The sequence below is a fragment of the Leucoraja erinacea genome, chromosome 2, assembly GCF_028641065.1.
Source record: "Leucoraja erinacea ecotype New England chromosome 2, Leri_hhj_1, whole genome shotgun sequence".
In the NCBI taxonomy this organism is placed as follows: Eukaryota; Metazoa; Chordata; class Chondrichthyes; order Rajiformes; family Rajidae; genus Leucoraja; species Leucoraja erinaceus.
In genome coordinates, this window is record NC_073378.1 from 38,632,558 (window position 1) to 38,651,587 (window position 19,030).

Consider the following 19,030-nt stretch of genomic DNA (forward strand, 5'->3'; position numbering starts at 1 on the left):
GCGGGAGGTGTGAGAGAGGGTCTGATTTTGGCGATGTTGCGGAGGTGAAAGAAGGAGATTTTAATGACATGGCGGATGTGAGGCTCAAGGGAGAGGGTGGAATCAAAGATCACGCCAAGGTTGCGGGCCTGGGGAGATGGGGAGACAGTGGTGCCGTCGATGGTGAGAGTGGGGTTATTGATTTTGCTGAGTGTGGATTTGGATCTTATGAGGAGGAATTCTGTTTTATCGCTGTTGAGTTTGAGGAAGTTATGTTGCATCCAGGTTTTTATAGCTGACAAACAGGAGTTGATATGGGAGAGGGAGGGGGGCGTTGTGGGTGGATTTGGTGCCGAGGTAGATCTGGGTGTCATCGGCGTAACAGTGGAAGTCCAGGTTGAAGTGGCGGAGTATCTGACCAAGGGGGAGGATATAGATGATGAAGAGGAGGGGGCTGAGTACGGAGCCTTGGGGAATGCCTTGAGTGACCGTGGCTGTAGCAGAGGTGTGGTTATGGAGAGAGATGAAGTGGGATCTGTTGGAAAGGTAGGAACGGAGCCAGCTGAGTGCAGAACCTTCAATGCCGAGGTCTTTGAGTCTGGTGAGCAGGATGTTATTGTTCACTGTATCGAAGGCTGCGCTCAGGTCGAGGAGGATGAGGATGTTGAGGGAACCAGTGTCAGCAGAGGTGAGGAGGTCGTTGAGGACTTTGAGGAGAGCAGTTTCTGTGCTATGGAGGGGGCGAAAGCCAGATTGGAAGGGTTCAAATAGGTTATACGCAAGGAGGTGGGAATGAAGTTGTGACGCAACGATACACTCCAGGGTTTTTGAAAGAAAGGGGAGGTTTGAGATTGGGCGGTAGTTAATGAGAGAGGAGGGATCAAGACCAGGTTTCTTTAAGATTGGTGTGACAGCAGCAGTTTTGAAAGCGGAGGGGACAATTCCTTGGGACAATGAGGAGTTGAAGAGATTAGTGAGGTAGGGGCAGAGAACGGGGAGGCAGGACTTCAGCAGGGGAGTGGGGAGAGGGTCGAGGGAGCAGGTAGTGGGTTTGGAAGAGCTGATGAGTTTGGAGATTTCAGTAGGGGTGACCAGGTCAAACTGGGAGAGGAAGCAGTGTGGAGGAGGGGTAAGGAGGTCAGTGGAGATGTTGAAAGGAGGGGCCTTAGTAGGTGGTGGAGTAGATGCTGGGGAGTCGGGTACAGGGGATAAAGATTGATAGATGGTGCTGATTTTATCAGCGAAAAAGTGGAGGAATGAGTTGCAGAGATCCGGAGTAGAGGTAGGGAGAGTGTTGGCTCGAGGCTTGAGGAGGTTGCCCACTGTGGAGAAGAGGGTTCTGTGGTTTAGACAGGGGTCGGTGAATATGGAGGAGAGGTAGGCAGATTTTGCAGCAATGAGGGCATCTTTGTAGTCAGTGAGGTGGAGTTTGTAAGCTTCATGGTGGACTGTGAGAGATGATTTATTTGTGAGTCGTTCAAGTCGGCGACCAGTCTGTTTCAGCTTACGAAGTGCAGGTGTGTACCAGGGTGAAGATGTGTTGAAAGTTACGGTTCTTGTTTTGAATGGTTAGGTAGAAAATCTTATTGCATTTAAAATGTAGCTGATGTGCAGTTGGAAAGCTGAAATCTTCAGGGCCACAGACCTAATGCTGGAAGGTGGCATTAGACTATTCTTTTCTACTAATATGATCATTATGATCTAAAATTCCTAAATTACATCTTTGTTCTAAATTTTCTATGATTCCATGAATTCGTGAAGACAGATTTGTGTAAAGTGTTCTACGTTATAATTAATTATATACAGTTTACGCAGCATGTTTTTGAAAACATTTTTAAAACCATCTTTTGATTTAGAAACAGAAAAATAGGTGCAGGAGTAGGTCATTCGATCCTTATAGCCAGCTCGGCTCATGGCTGATCATCTAAAATCAGTACCTCGTTCCTGCTTTTTCCCCATGATTCCTTTAGCACTAAAAGCTAATCTGGTATTCAGTGATTAATCTTTGCTCATTAATTGAGATTGAATTAAATTGAGGCAAAGATGCAACACGCAATGCCTAGTAATGCTTCATAAGTTAAGATTTGTTTATCCCATATGCTTCAGTAGAAATAGATTATGAAGTACTTTAGGAAGATTAGTCTGCAGATTTTACAAAAACATCTGGGCTGTCTAGGAAAAGACTTGACTTGAATGTGCAATGAATGGCAAGCTACCATTCTGTAAAGAAGTTGCCCTTTAAGTTCCCATTAAAACTTTCCCCCTTTACCTTAAACCTATTTTTGATTGCCCTACTTTGGCTAAAGACTCTGTGCGTTTACCTATCTATTCCTCCCATGATCTTATACACCTCTGTAAGATCACCCCTTATCCTCCTGAGCTCTAAGTAATAAAATCCTAGCAAGCTCAACCTCCCTTTTTTGCTCAGACCCTTGGGTCCAAGAACTATCTTCTTTGCACCCTTTCTAGCTTATAATCAAATGACTATTTTGATGATCAATTTCAATCAAGAAAGTTAGTGAAATCCTAGAAAGATGAGCTGTGTAAATGCTTTAAGTATTCTTCTGGTATTTGTCATTTCTGGTTTTGCAAGTCTTTTGTAGGTATGCTGAAGCTTTGAGATACTGTTATGGTCGCGCAGAAATGCAGTTAGCTTTGGCCATATCAATATATCAATTTACAAGATATACTTGCTTTAGAAAGTGTACATTAAGTGCAAGAATATCGATTCCATTATTGAAAAAAGGATGCATTAATTATGAAGGATAAAGTGAGATTTAATACAATGAGAATGGTACCGATGTTTGGAAATTAACATATGCTTGGAGTTGAGGGATATAATTAAATCTATTGAACCAATTGATTCCTTGTGTTTTTCATATTTTTATATTTGAAATCTGGATCTGCCCAATTGTAGAAAGATCCCTCTTAAACACCTGTGTTTTTGATTTATCAAATCTAACTTTATATTTGTTTGAAGGTAGACACAAAATGCTGGAGTAACTCAGCGGGACAGACAGCATCTCCGGAGAGAAGGAATGAGTGATGTTTCAGGTCGAGGCCCTTCTTCAGACTGATATTTGTTTGCATTGTTTAATCACAGTTGGTTTACTTGTTTAACGTGCTATAGATATTTAATAAGTATTAAGACAGAACTGTCCTATATTGCTTTCATTCTACCATTCTATAAAATTGTGCTTTTTTAAAAAAAAAACGAAGCGTCATTTTTTAAATTATGTCTACTTTCTGCACTGCAGCGGGGGATTCCAAAGAGAGATTCTACTGGGTGAACCAGCTTCAGGCTTCTGCAAAGCACACAGACAGTAATGCCAAGGTAAAGGGTTACTGCTTAAGTACCAAAATGCTATACCTCGCCTTGACATGAACAAAAGTACACATATTAATATTTAAAGATACATTATTTCTGTTTAGATGAATTATTAAAGGAACAGTTGTAAAGTGGTTACATTACTGGACTAGTAATCCAAAGGTTTGAATTGATGACGTGCAGTGAGAGTCTACCACAGCAGCTTAGAACTTTAAATTTAATTGATTAAATTAATCTATATACAGTGCCCTCCATAATGTTTGGGACAAAGGCCCATCATTTAATTATTTGCCTCTGTACCTCACAATTTCAGACTTGTAATAGAAAAAAATCACATGTGGTTAAAGTGCACATTGTTAGATTTTAATAAAGGGTGTTTTTATGCATTTTGGTTGGGGCATAGCATTGTCGTTTAAATGAAAGTAGTCATGTTTAATATTTTGTTGCATATCCTTTGCATGCAATGACTGCTGGAAGTCTGAGATTCATGGACAACACCAGTTGCTGGGTGTCTTCTCTGGTGATGCTCTACCAGGCCTGTATGCAGGCATCTTTAGCTTATGCTTGTTTTAGGGGCTAGTCCTCTTCAGTTTTCTCTTCAGCATTTAAAGGGCATGCTCAATTGGGTTCAGATCGGGTGATTGACTTGGCACTCAAGAATTGACCATTTTTTGGCTTGGGAAAACTCCTTTGTTGCTTTAGCGGTATGTTTGGGATGTCTTGCTGTAGAATGAACCGTCGACCAATGAGTTTTGAGGCTTTTTTTAACGAGAAGATAGGATGTGTCTGTACACTTCAGAATTCATTATGCTACTGCCATCAGCAGTTGTACCACCGTGTTTCACAAATGAGGTGGTATGCTTTGGATCTTGGGCAGTTCCTTCTCTCCTCCATACTTTGCTCTTGCCATCGCTCTAATATGTTAATCTTCGTATCATTTGCGATTAGTAAGCTCACCAGTGATCTCTTTCTTCTTAATTATGTTCCAAACAGTTGATTTTGGTAAGCCTAAGGTTTGGCCGATGTCTCTAACAGTTTTATTCTTGTTTCTCAGTCTCATTATGGCATCTTTGACTTTCATTGGAACAATTTTGGTCCTCATGTTGAAAAGCAACAATAAAAGTTTCCAAAGGTGATGGAAAGTCTGGAGGAAAGACTAGGTACTGAGAGCTCTCTTACACCTGCATTAAGGAGGCAATTAAACACACCTGAGCAATTACAAACACCTGTGAAGCCATGTGCCCCAAACATTATGGTGCCCTGAAATGGGGGGGGGGGGGGGCTATAAACACAGCTGTAAATTTCTACATGATGAAACCAAAATGTATAAAAATACCCTTTAATAAAATCTGACAATGTGCACTTTAACCACATGTGGTTTTTTTCTATTACAAATCTCAAATTGTGGAGTACAGAGGCAAATAAATAATGATGGGTCTTTGTCCCAAACATTATGGAGGGCACTGTAAGCTGTTATTACGAATACTAGAGGTTCAGGAAGGCGGGAACCCACTACAATCTCCCGCGTAAGTTAGAATGGGCAATACCCACAATTTGGGGAATTAATTAAAAACTTCAAAAGGTTGACAATCATTGGAATGATTTAGTGGATTTTTATGAATGATCCAAAATTGAAGCCAGAATTATGGTCTGAAACTTACTGAACTTTTAGTATAGTTACTAATGAGTTTGGTTTATCTATATATCTATAAAACTCTGGGGCTATCCGTCTGGCTGCCATCCGGATCCCTTTCTGCTTTTTGATTCGTGCCCGATACTCGCAGATGTCCAATCGGAATGGCCGATGCTCGCAGATGTCCAATCGGAATGGACCCATTTGCATGTACGGCTGCCGGCTGCATTTCTTCCTTTGATTCATTGCCACGCCCAATCCAGACGGCTCGATTGTAATAATGTTTTGTCTTTCTGCTGACACGTTAACATGTAAAAATCTTTTCACTGTATCTCGGTGCTCGTGACAATAAGTAAACTAAACATCAGGGTTTTTTTTACCCTTGCAGTTTCTTAGTTCCACCACAAGGATTCTACATCTTCTGATTTGATGTCACCCCTTGCTGTGGACTGACTTTCATTCCTTTCCAGCACAGCTACCCCACCCCCTGTGCGAACCTGTCTGTCTTTTTGAGACCTTGGATACTCAACTCCCAGCTCCAATCCTCTTTCGGCCGCGTCTCCATGATGCCTACAATGTCATACCTACCAATTTCTAACTGCTCATCCGCTTTGTTCCATAAACTGCCTGTATTCAAATATAACACCTTTAGTTCACCTCTTCTCGCATTGTTGCCCAATTTGCCTGATCGTAGTCCCTTCTTAAACTTTCTGTCCTTTCACTTCTGGAGACTTCAGTAACCTCTCCTACATTCTCATTCCTCTTATCTTCATCCATACATTTCCAGTTTGTTGAACCCGCCCCCCCCCCCCCCCCACCACACTCACGCAAAAACTCTATTTAGTTTAATGCCTTATCTATGACCCAAGTTATGTTGTTTGCCAGGACCCTAGTCCCAGCAGGGTTCAAGTGCAGTCCGTCCTATCGGAATAGCTCTCTCCTTCCTCAATGCAGATGCCAATGTCCCACGAATTCAAACCCCGTTCCCACTATCCACGATCCACCCATCAAAATTTTATATAATTCTGTTAGCTCTTCTCTCAGCCGCCTTTAAAGAGGAAACGGTCACAGCCACTAATTAGAAACACGGGTACAGGAATAAAGGACGCCATTGTATGAATTGTCAAGGAAGCCATTCTCATAAATCTTTACTGGATTCTCTCTGATGCCATTAAATTCTCCTCCTAACGTGGCAACCACAATAAACACAATGTATCAAGTAAGGGTGGACATATTTTATATAGGTTTCAGGATAACCTTCCAGTTTCTATTGATAAAGTCTAGAATTGCAATTGTCTTATTTGCCACTTTAAGTGACTTGTGTACTCATGAACCTGGTGCCTTTGCTCCTGTTTTGGCTTTTAGAACATCTCTCACATATCCATCTATTCCACCATCTTATTTATATTCTGATGCAATTTATTACTAACATCTCGGTTCAATTTAATACTATAATTCTCGGTACTTTTGACTGGCATAGTTACCATGAATTAGTTTCTGGCTTGTAAACCTCATGATTTCCTAAACCTTTTGGGGTTTTACTTTAATGCTGCATATGAGTTGTACAAGAGTTTGTTTTAGAAATTTTGGCTTGTGTTCTTGTAGAGACAGAGCTTGATACCTGTGTGAAATAATAATTTAAAAAAATAATATTCCTGTATCAAGATTCTAATTCTATTCTGTATCTATTTCATATGAATGTTGTAATAGTCATGGTCAAACAGCATGGCAACAGGCCTTTTGGCCCAACACGTCCATGCTGACTAAGCTGCCTCATCTTAGCTAGTCCTGTTTGTCTACGTTTTGCTCTAATCCTCATAACCTTTCCTATCCACGTATCTATCCAAGTGTCTTTAAAATGCTGTTATAGTGCTTGTCTCAACTGCCTCCTTTGGCAGCTCATTTCATATACCCACAACCCTCTCAGATGTCCATTGAATATTATTTATGTAAACCTAATTCCGTTCATCAGAACAACAGCACAAGTGCTGGCATGCACAAGTTTGAAATTTTCTTGCTCTGCATATATTGCTACCTGACAAATTAACCATGGATGAATTTCAGAGGCAAAGTTTTAAGTGAAACAGGGTTATATTCCTTGTATGTTGCAAAACATACTTGGCAAATAAATTCTGATTTTGATATGAGCACTCCCTGGTCAATTAATTTGTTGTATGAATATGAGAGGTAAAAAGTTGCCCTATTTAGGGTTATTATTAATGTGTTCCTATTAAATTATTCCCTCTCACCTTAAACTTATGGTTCTTGATTCCCCTACTCTGGTAAAAGACTGTGCATTTACCCTATTTATTCCCCTCATGATTTTAACCACTTCTATAAGATCACCCTTCAGCTCCTACAATTAAAGGAATAAAGTCATAGCCTGCACTTTGGCTAGAATACACAAGTCTCCAGTCAAGAAATTCTCTGGACCCATATTATTTGCAACATCAATTGCTCCAAACCATTTATTTATATCAAGTGGAAGGAATCATTAGGTGAGAAATAGTATTGGGTAGGCTAATGGGACTGAAGGATGATAAAGCCCCTGGACCTGATGGTCTGCATCCCAGGGTCCTCAGGGAGGTGGCTCTAGAAATAGAAGGCGCATTGGTGATCATTTTCCAATGTTCAATAGATTCAGGATCAGTTCCTGTTGATTTGAAGAATAGCTAATGTTATCCCACTTTTCAAGAAAGGAGCGAGAGAGAAAACGGGGAATTACAATTCAATTCAATTCAATTCAAACTAAGCTGACCTCCCGGTGGCTCAGCACTTCAACTCCCCCTCCCACTCTGTCTCCGACCTCTCTGTCCTGGGTCTCCTCCATGGCCACAGCGAGCAGCACCGGAAATTGGAGGAACAACACCTCATATTCCGTTTGGGGAGTCTGCATCCCGGGGGCATGAACATCGAATTCTCCCAATTTTGTTAGTCCTTGCTGTCTCCTCCCCTTCCTCAGCCCCCCTGCTGTCTCCTCCCATACCCCAGCCTTCGGGCTCCTCCTCCTTTTCCCTTTCTTGTCCCCGCCCACCCCCGCCCCCGATCAGTCTGAAGAAGGGTTTCGGCCCGAAACGTTGCCTATTTCCTTCGCTCCATAGATGCTGCTGCACCCGCTGAGTTTCTCCAGCTTTTTTGTGTAACCTTCAATTTATTTGTCATTTGGACCCCTTGAGGTCCAAACGAAATGACGTTTCTGCAGCCATACATTACAAACAAATAGACCCAAGACACAACATAATTTACATAAACATCCATCACATTGCTGTGATGGAAGGCCAAAAAAACTTATCTCTCCACTGCACTCTCCCCCCCCCCCCCCCCCCCCCCCCCCCCCAATGTCAGAGTCAAAGTCAAAGCCCCCGGCTGGCGATGGCGATTGTCCCGCGGCCATTAAAGCCACGCCGGGTGGTGCAAGGTCGCACACCGGGTCTTGATGTTAAAGCCCCCGGCGTGCGCTCGCAGAGTCCTGCGGCCATTCCAAGCCGCGCGGGGCGGTGCTGTGAGGCCCCGCTCCAGGAGCTCTTCGACCCCACAACTTGGGCGGGAGAAGTCGCCGTTGCGGGAGCCCTGAAAAGCGTCTCCCTCCAGGGACCCGCGGGGCTGCCGGTGCCACCGTCCGCCAGACCCCCAGTAGCAGCCTCCGAATCACCGGAGGTCGGGCCGCAGCAGCGCTCCACCACCGCTCCACCCGCTCTGGACTCGGCCAGCTCCGCGACGGTGAGGTGAGTGGTCGGCACCAGAGCCACCGGTCTTCCTGTTGGAGGCCGCTCCTCGTTGCAGCCCCAACGACAACGGGGACCCGACAAAGAAAAGGTCGGGTCTCCCGTGCAGGGAGAGATTTAAAAGTTACCCACTCGCTCCCACCCCACCCCCACCCCCCGACACACACACCCCAACAAAAAATAACAAAAACGACATAAAAACATAGACTAAAAATAATAAAATCGCAGACGGGCTGCAGAGGCCGCTGCTGACGAGAGTCGCGCCGCCTACCGGATCAGTATGCCTGACTTTACAGATTACAGAATTACAGACCAGTTTGCCTGACTTTGGTGGTGGGAAAGATGCTGGAGTCAATTATTAAAGAAGTAATAATGGGGCATTTGGATTGCAGTAAAAGGCTGAGTCCAAGTCAACATGGATTTATGAAAGGGAAATCATGCTTGACTAATCTTCTGGAATTTTTTGAGGATGTGACAAGTAAAATGGATGAAGGGGTGCCAGTGGATGTAGTGTATCTGGACTTTCAGAAAGCCTTTGATAAGGTCTCGCACGGGAGACTGGTGACTAAAATTAGAGCACATGGTATTGGGGGTAGGGTGTTGACATGGATAGAAAATTGGTTGGCAGACCGGAAGCAAAGAGTAGGAGTGAACGAGTCCTTTTCAGAATGGCAGGCAGTGGCGAGTGGAGTGCCACAAGGCTCGGTGTTGGGGCCGCAACTGTTTACCATATATATTAATGATTTGGAAGAGGGAATTGGGAGTAACACTAGCAAGTTTGGGGATGACACTAAGTTGGGTGACAGGGTGAACTGTGAAGAGGATGTTAGGAGGTTGCAGGGTGACCTGGACAGGTTGAGTGAGTGGGCAGATACATTTATCTATATTATACTGCGAGGTTATCCACTTTGCCGGTAAAAACAAGGGGCAGATTATTATCTCAATGGGGTTAGGTTAGGTAAGGGGGAGGTGCAGCGAGACCTGGGCGTCCTTGTACAGCAGTCACGGAAAGTTGGCGTGCAGGTGCAGCAGGCAGTGAAGAAAGCTAATGGAATGTTGTCCGTCATAACGAGTATTTCAGTATAGGAGTAAAGAGGTTCTTCTGCAGTTGTATAGGGCTCTGGTGAGACCACATATGGAGTATTGTGTACAGTTTTGGTCTCGTAATTTGAGGAACGACATCCTTGTGATTGAGGCATTGCAGCGTAGGTTCACAAGATTGATCCCTGGGATGGCGGGACTGTCATATGAGGAAAGATTGAAAAGACTAGCCTTGTATTCACTGGAGTTTAGAAGGATGAGGGGGAATCTTATAGAAACATATAAAATTATAAAAGGACTGGACAAGCTAGATGCAGGAAAAATGTTCCCAATGTTGGGCAAGTCCAGAACCAGGGGCCACAGTCTTAGAATAAAGGGGAAGCCATTTAAGACTGAGGTGAGAAAAAACTTTATCACCCAGAGAGTTGTGAATTTGTGGAATTTCCTGAATAGATTTAAGAGAGAGTTAGAGCACCGTGGAATCAAGGGATATGGGGAGAAGGCAGGCACGGGTTATTGATTGGGGACGTTCAGCTATGATCACTTGAATGGTGGTGCTGGCTCGAAGGGCCGAATGGCCTCCCCTTGCACCTATTTTCTATGTTTCTATGAATCAAATTGAAGACTGGTTCTGTGCTGACGGAAAACTCGCACAGAAGCAGAGATGGATCATTTGCTTGGCATGTTTTGTCTGTCAATTCCAATATTATTTCTTGTTTAAGAAGGAACTGCAGATGCTGGAGAAACTCAGCAGGTGAGGCAGCATCTATGGAGCGAAGGAAATTTCCTTCGCTCCATTGATGCTGCCTCACCCGCTTATTTCTTTCTTTTCAATGGTGTATTATTTTACTAGTCATGACCATTTCTCAATTATTCCAGATGGTCTTTCCCAACTGTCTCCTGCAGAATACATCTAAGCAGAAGTTTGTCAGTTATGATTGAACTTGTGCAGTGCAGAGCAGAGCAATAGACATTTGTGTTCCATTCAGGACTTGCCAACCACTTTAGTGTCCATTATTACTGTTGAAGTGTAATCACTCTTGTTATGTGGGAACTGAGGCACCTGTTTTAATTACAGCAAGTTGTAGGTCGGTGGGAGCGCTGTGAGCTACTTTTTTTGTTTTTTTAGTCTGTCTCAAATTGTGTTTTTAATGTTTCTTGGGGTGGGGGGGGGTTAGGGGGAAACTGCTTCGGTCATCTCCTCCATGGAGAGGTCACCTCCTCCATGGAGCCTGGGATCCCTCGTTTAGGACCCGGGAGAAGAGCTTCGACCACCAACCCATGGCCTACCACTAACCGCTGGTGCGTTGGGGACTCGCCGGGGATCCCTGGAGAGGATTCAATCTTTCCTCATTTTGAAGCCGCGGTCTCCAGTGGGGAGGCACCGATTCTGGACTCACCTTGTCTGCACATCTGGACGCCCGCAGCGGCGACTGCGGATGGTTGAGGTCCCGAGCACGGGGGAAAATGGAGGAGGACTGACCAAATTTTGTGACTTCCACTATAGTGATGAATGCTGTGGTGGATGTTTGTGTTAAATCTTTACTGTATATTGTGTGTTTTTTATTGTACCGCTGCCTGTAAATTCATTTCACTGCACTTTATGTGCACATGACAAATAACACTTGACTTGAATTGAAGTTCCATCAAATGCCATGAAATGCAATGTGTTAATGACTAGGTATCCATAATGCTGGATTAAGATACATTTTAGTCAGAGCACTAAAACATCTAATAGCATGGAATCTGTTCCAGTTACCTGGGAGTATGAAGGCAGGGTCTCTGATAATTGTCTAATTTGAAAGACCATACTTAATCTCAATGAGCATTATGTTAAAGGTTGTAGAGGAAGAAAGGATGGTGTGTTGTAAATAATTAATTAGATTTATTCCAAATCAGTATGTAGAGAAAAAGCTTCTAATGTGTGAAATAAATTTGTTCCGGTCATTATTACAAAACACAAATATAAAACGAATAGCAGTTGCTTATGACACCGATTTGCATCCATTACATATTTCATTCAGCACCACTAAGTGCAAGCTGAAGTTAAAAGCATCCTGCTTCTACTGCCCCTCCACTGATTTTACTCAATGCACTTGTGTCCTGTCTCATCAGTGAGTACTGAATATTTGTGCAAATGTAGTTTAGTTAAGAGATATAGCATGGAAACAGGCCCTTTGGCCCACCGAATCCACGCTGACCAGCAATCCCTGCACACTAACACTATCCTACACACTCTAGCGATAATTTTACAATTTGACCAAGCCAATTACCCTACAAATCAGTGCGTCTTGAGTGTGGGAAGAAACTGGAGCTTCCGGCGAAAACTCGCGCAGGTCACGGGGGGAACGTACAAACTCCGTACACAGTACCTGTAGTAAGGATCAAATCCGGGTCTCTGGTACTGTAAGATAGCAACTCTACTGCTGTGCCACCTTGCTGCCCTTAATGTGACTTACATTCATGAGACTAGTTTGGGTCAGCCTATGTTACTCGTGATTATTGTAAGATTGAGATTTTATGATTCAGATCTATTCAGTTGTATATTATAATATGTTTGACTTTCTGACCTGCTCTCCATTGTGAGAAATATCTCGGCTTCTCTGGGAAATCTTCAGTCTTGCCCTAGAAAGTAATATTATGAAAATTATCAGAGAAATTAAGGTGAATTTCATTTCACAGTACGATATTCCTATTTCTTGGGTGATCATACATCAGTGATCCTCAAATTGAGATCCCTAAATCTCTGGAGGTGATGGGGATGTAGCAGGGACAAGATAAATGGAGATATCTTCCAGCAAGATCAGCCTACCCAGGTGTGCTGGAAAATTATGAGCATAGGATAAAGTAAAACCACTTTTTTTAGAGTGGAACGGTTACTAGCTGAGCATATATATGTACGATGGTCATATCAAAATTGGAGAAATTCAGTGTCAGTAAAAAAAATAAGTGGAGCTATGAAATATTTTAATGTTTTTTTAACAAGTGAAAATTAATTCTTAAAACTTTAAAATTCATAAATGAATTCATTTAGAATGAATGAATAAAGTCTTAAAATCATCTCCTTAAATTTAATCTCCGTTCCAGAGAAAGCAGACCCATCTTATCCAGTCCCTCTTCATAATTTAATGTGAGGCAATGCATTTTGTTGGCAAGACCTCATAATTTAAATGTTCCATCCCAGGCAGCATCCTGATGAATCTGCTCACATTATCTCGAGCACTAGATCCTTCAACTAGAGGGGTGATCAGTACCACACATGCTACTTCAGCTGAGGTCTTGCCAACATTTTATAAAGTTGGAGCACAACCTCCCAGCTCTTGTACTCAATGCCCTGACCAATATCCTATATTGTTTAAAACTATTTTACCTCCATACACTGCCACCATCAAGGATCTTAGGAGTTGTACACTGTCCTCGCTATTCCTCAGTACTCCCTTGCCTTTCATGGTGTGTATACTTGTCTCATTTGTGCATTCAAAATACATTGCCTCACATTAATCAGGATTAAACTCCATCTGCCATTTCTCAGACCATCTGACCAATATAACCCTGTAGTCTAAGACTATCATAAACATGGTCAACATCTGATAATTTATTAATCATGCATTCATTGTTCATGCATATCTTATACAGCAAGCGTCCCAGCATTGATCCCTGTTGAACACAGGCATTTGATGGCTTATGATTGATTAGAGACATTGGCAAATATTCATTGTGGGAGCATTGATGGCTGCTAGAGCTGAGAGTGTGGTATCCAGTCATTAAAGTTCTATCTGTAGGTATAGTGATGCAGAGAAGCCTTGTGCAGTAGTATGTTGTATTGACCTTGCTGCTGGGCTTACAGCATAAGAATGCAGTTGGGACTATGTTAAAAGGAATAAAATAGTACATTATCAGAAAGTTAGTGACTTTGGGAGAGCAAAATGTATATCTCAAAGCACACGGAATCAGTGAGGAAAATTGTGGATCGTGGACCCTCCGATTCAGTTAGGAGGCAGAGATGATGAACCTTGCACATTTGTTCTTCAGTGCTTTCACTCAACTTATTCATCACAAGTCATGGAAACAAACAACTGCAGATGCTGGTTAATACACAGAAGGGAACAAAGTGCTGAATGACTCCCAGCCTCCTCCTACTTTCCTCCCTATGGCTTTACAATCCAGAATTCTTCAAATTTCACACATCTTTCCTATCTTTGCCCATGCTTCAACCATCTTGCTATCAAACGCCTCCCTTGCCAATGATGACCTATTACCTATCACGCTTTTCCCACCTCACTCCTTTTCCAGCTTTTGTCTCTCCCCCCCCCCCCCCCCCCCCCCCTCCTTCCTACCATATTCAGTCATAAGAACGATCTAAACCTGAAATGTCACCATTCCTGTTCTCCAGAGATACTGCTTGACCCGTTGAGTTACTCCAGCATATTCATTACAAGTATCTGACTTGGGCTCTCCTCTCTAACCTTTTGAACACCTTGGTTGCAGCAAAAACGTCCTTAATTAACCATATAACCATATAACAATTACAGCACGGAAACAGGCCATCTCGGCCCTACAAGTCCATGCCGACACAACTTTTTTTCCCTTAGTCCCACCTGCCTGCACTCATACCATAACCCTCCATTCCCTTCTCATCCATATGCCTATCCAATTTATTTTTAAATGATACCAACGAACCTGCCTCCACCACTTCTACTGGAAGCTCATTCCACACCGCTACCACTCTCTGAGTAAAGAAGTTCCCCCTCATGTTACCCCTAAACTTCTGTCCCTTAATTCTGAAGTCATGTCCTCTTGTTTGAATCTTCCCTATTCTCAAAGGGAAAAGCTTGTCCACATCAACTCTGTCTATCCCTCTCATCATTTTAAAGACCTCTATCAAGTCCCCCCCTTAACCTTCTGCGCTCCAGAGAATAAAGACCTAACTTATTCAACCTATCTCTGTAACTTAGTTGTTGAAACCCAGGCAACATTCTAGTAAATCTCCTCTGTACTCTCTCTATTTTGTTGACATCCTTCCTATAATTTGGCGACCAAAATTGTACACCATACTCCAGATTTGGTCTCACCAATGCCTTGTACAATTTTAACATTACATCCCAGCTTCTATACTCAATGCTCTGATTTATAAAGGCTAGCATACCAAAAGCTTTCTTTACCACCCTATCTATATGAGATTCCACCTTCAAGGAACTATGCACGGTTATTGCCAGATCCCTCTGTTCAACTGTATTCTTCAATTCCCTACTATTTACCATGTAATTTGTTCATAGTTTTCAGTTTTCACCATTTACTTTCATTTTTAATATGTCTTGGACTCCATTTGGGCTCCAGACATAAAACAGCTTTTTTCCCATGAGTAGTAGCTCTACTCAATATCTAAAATCTGTAGCCTCCTTTTGCTCTGGTATTTTATTTAATTCACATGTTTAATTAATAATGTTTTATTATTAATGTTTAATGTTTTATGTGTTATTCCTAACTGTCACTGTATGTCATGTTGTCACTTGTGGGGAGAGCACCAAGGCAAATTCCTTGTATGTGAATATTTGGCCAATAAACGTATTCATTCAAACTTAATCATTCACTTATTCAGTTTGCACCGTGCTTATCATTTAGTCAGTTCACTTGTCAATACTTTCACTAACTGTAACTTTACCTTCACCTTCTTGCTTTGTTCTTTTATTATTCTTTTGATTCGCTACTTATGTGATTTTAAAGTTTTGAATTCCTTTAGAAATAGTCCACTGGTACATGTCTTTGTACTTTTTGGAGCATCCATAAAATATATGGTTATGCTTCCTCTAGCCAGTGTGGGATACATCTCATCAACTAGCAGGGACAGCACTTGCTCGATTTAATTTGTGCATCTCCGATCAAAGGAAAAGAAATAGCATTTTGTTTTTCCCTGCTCTTATTACATAGAAACATAGAAACATAGAAATTAGGTGCAGGAGTAGGCCATTCGGCCCTTCGAGCCTGCACCGCCATTCAATATGATCATGGCTGATCATCCAACTCAGTATCCCGTACCTGCCTTCTCTCCATACCCCCTGATCCCGTTAGCCACAAGGGCCACATCTAACTCCCTCTTAAATATAGCCAATGAACTGGCCTCAACTACCCTCTGTGGCAGAGAGTTCCAGAGATTCACCACTCTCTGCGTGAAAAAAGTTCTTCTCATCTCGGTTTTAAAGGATTTCCCCTTTATCCTTAAGCTGTGACACCTTGTCCTGGACTTCCCTAACATCAGGAACAATCTTCCTGCAGCTAGCCTGTCCAACCCCCTAAGAATTTTGTAAGTTTCTATAAGATCCCCTCTCAATCTTCTAAATTCTAGAGAGTATAAACCAAGTCTATCCAGTCTTTCTTCATAAGACAGTCCTGACATCCCAGGAATCAGTCTGGTGAACCGTCTCTGCACTCCCTCTATGGCAATAATGTCCTTCCTCAGATTTGGAGACCAAAACTGTACGCAATACTCCAGGTGTGGTCTCACCAAGACCCTGTACAACTGCAGTAGAACCTCTCTGCTCCTATACTCAAATCCTTTTGCAATGAAAGCTAACATACCATTCGCTTTCTTTACTGCCTGCTGCACCTGCATGCCTACCTTCAATGACTGGTGTACCATGACACCCAGGTCTCGCTGCATCTCCCCCTTTCCCAATCGGCCACCATTGTATTGTATTATTGTATTACCTCTGAAATTTCACTTGCCTATGGTTTGCCCTGTTGTTTTTGTACATACTGTTTCTCTACATGATCATCAGTGTTAACCATTTTTTTTTGCCTGATGCCAATCACAGTGTCCTCCAGGGAACAAAGCTTCCCCCACCCAGCCACAATCTACTTTGTTTGCACTTAATACCAACACTTCAGTATAATTTTGCTCCAGGTGAATTGGCCACGGCAGGAGTAATATGTGTAGGAAGGAACTACAGATGCTGTTTTAAACCGAAGATAGACACAAAGTGCTGGAATAACTCAGCGGGATAGGCAGTATCGCTGGAGAGAAGGAATGGGTGAAGAATTGAGACCCTTCTTCAGAAAATGTTCTTAAGTAAAATGTTTACTTCTGGTAACCACACTTTTGGATGGATGCCAAGATCCTTGAAAGGGTGCAAGGTGATTGACCATTGGTTTCAAATGAAGGATTTCAGATAGAACGTTGGGTTGGAGAACCTGGGTCACTTCCCTTTGAAACAAAGGAGGTTGAAATGTGATTTGATATGAGATGATAACAGGTTCAAAAAATCTGGCCAAATAAAAACTTCACATTAAAGGGCAGCACATTGGCGCAGCGTTAGAGACCCGGGTTCAATCCTGACCTCTGGTGCTGTCAGTATGGAGTTTGTACATTTTCCCTGTGAAAATGTGTGTTTTCTCCAGGTGCCCTAGTTTCCTCCCACATTCCAAAGACGTTCAGGTTGATAGGTTAATTGGCTGCTGTAAATTGCCGCTAGTGTGTAGGATACAAAAAAGGGATAATCAACAATTTGTGTACAGGTGGTCGGTGTGAATTTAGTGGGCAAAGGGTTAATTGGAATTTGGTGCCTTATGTAGAAATCGTGGTATTTGGCCTTTGTGCTGCATATAGATTATGTTCATGTAGTCTTTCTCAGAGTTGGACAGGATAGCATTTGTAAATTACTGAGGATTTGCTTGAAGCAAATGCCCTCAGTGCTTTCCTTTAATTATGATTTGATTCGTTTGAAATTTTGCTTGGTTTTGGATACATCATGCAACACCCAGTATTTTTTTTTTTGTAATCACTCAAGGCAAAGTTGATAAGTTAATGAAAGACATACCCACATCAATGTTCTGAAAATTGTGCATCAATTGTGTCTCAACCCGAAACGTTGCCTATTTCCTTTGCTCCATAGATGCTGCCTCACCCGCTGAGTTTCTCCACCATTTTTGTCTACCTTCGATTTTCCAGCATCTGCAGTTCCCTCTTAAACACCCCCATCAATTTTGATTCCTTAGTGGAGAATTGAATGAATAGATATAGAATTATTAGAATCATTTTGTTGTGCCGTGTGTATTGCATTAGAACCAGGGAGTTGTGGGAATTTAACTGATGTCCAATTGCAATTTATCAGAAAGAGGCTGGTTAAATGAGGTTTTCTTGGATTTGCGTAGCTTTCAATACATTTAAGCCTTTGAGAAGGCATAGTAGGAGGGGGGTGCAATATCTAAACATTTATAGGCAGTATATTGATAGGGGCTAAAGAATGAATAGGAGTAAATGATGAATCAAATGAAAGGCAGAAACTGAACACAGCTGCTAAAGGAAAACTAATTGGTGGATGATCCATGCAGAACAGTACAAATGAGCAATGACAGTAGTCAGATGACATAAATTGGCAGTGCATGACCTTTGTAAGAGAATGAAAAATGATTCAGTGATATAATTGTACAAGTACAGTGTAGTAAGCAAGATTGATGATCTACTGTGTTTTAAAAATGATGCTGGAAATCATGGATTGGCTCCAACAACTGTAATGCTATATGTGAATGTCAGTGTAATGTGCGATACTGAATCGAGAGACCTGAACTAATGGCCTGCAGACATTTTAGTAATGTCCCACCAGTTAGGTCACTTAGGTTTACCTCATAAAATTACTTAGAACTAAAAGGTGGCATCAATAATTGTGATTACTAAACAATTTGATTTCCAATTAAAAACCCTATCCTTTAGGAAAGGAAATTCCCTATTTCACCTAGTCAGGATTATAAGTGACACCAGAGCAATTGTAATGCACTTGACTCTGAAATGGGCTAGAAAGTTTAACATTTTTACCAACCCCCAACATAAAAGCAAAGGTCCACAGGAGCAAGGACGCCCATGGAAGAGGAGTGGCCTGGGGGTGGACAGATCTCAAGAGATGCGGATGGGGGTAATTTACCTTCAAGATGACACTGGCGGTGGATGGAGAAAAGGAACAGTACTGGTGAGCAGGTTGGGGGCTTACTTCCTGCGACCTTAGAGGCACTCTGTGTGTCCTGAGGTCAGCTGCGGGGCATGGAGGTTGAGTCATGGCTGTGTGAGGCAATGGACGGCACTTTTATGGGTCGATGTGTTGATTGAGTGGGCCACAGGAGGTCTAGGGCTCGACTGGATTGAGTGCTGCTTGAAGAGGTCGAGCGTGTGGATCGGCCAAAGCCTGTAGTGGAGCATTGGTGGAAGACCACAACAAAACTGTCTGCCCAGGCTAATCCTGCAACTCTAACCCAGTGCTGCTGCCAAGACAACTATCCTTTATGGCCAAGATGAGACTACATTCTTAACAGCTCTGAACGTGAAGGATACAAGGT

General features: G+C 42.5%; 1 protein-coding gene across 1 annotated transcript in view; it reads left to right on the forward strand.

Annotated features, from left to right (window-relative positions):
- Positions 1-19,030, forward strand: part of LOC129708996 (oxysterol-binding protein-related protein 10-like) — a 161,227-nt gene that overhangs the window by 34,049 nt on the left and 108,148 nt on the right. Inside the window, exon 3 of the mRNA XM_055655128.1 lies at positions 3,237-3,313. Within this exon, the coding sequence (XP_055511103.1) occupies positions 3,237-3,313 (77 nt within the window). The remainder of the gene's footprint in view (positions 1-3,236; positions 3,314-19,030) is intronic.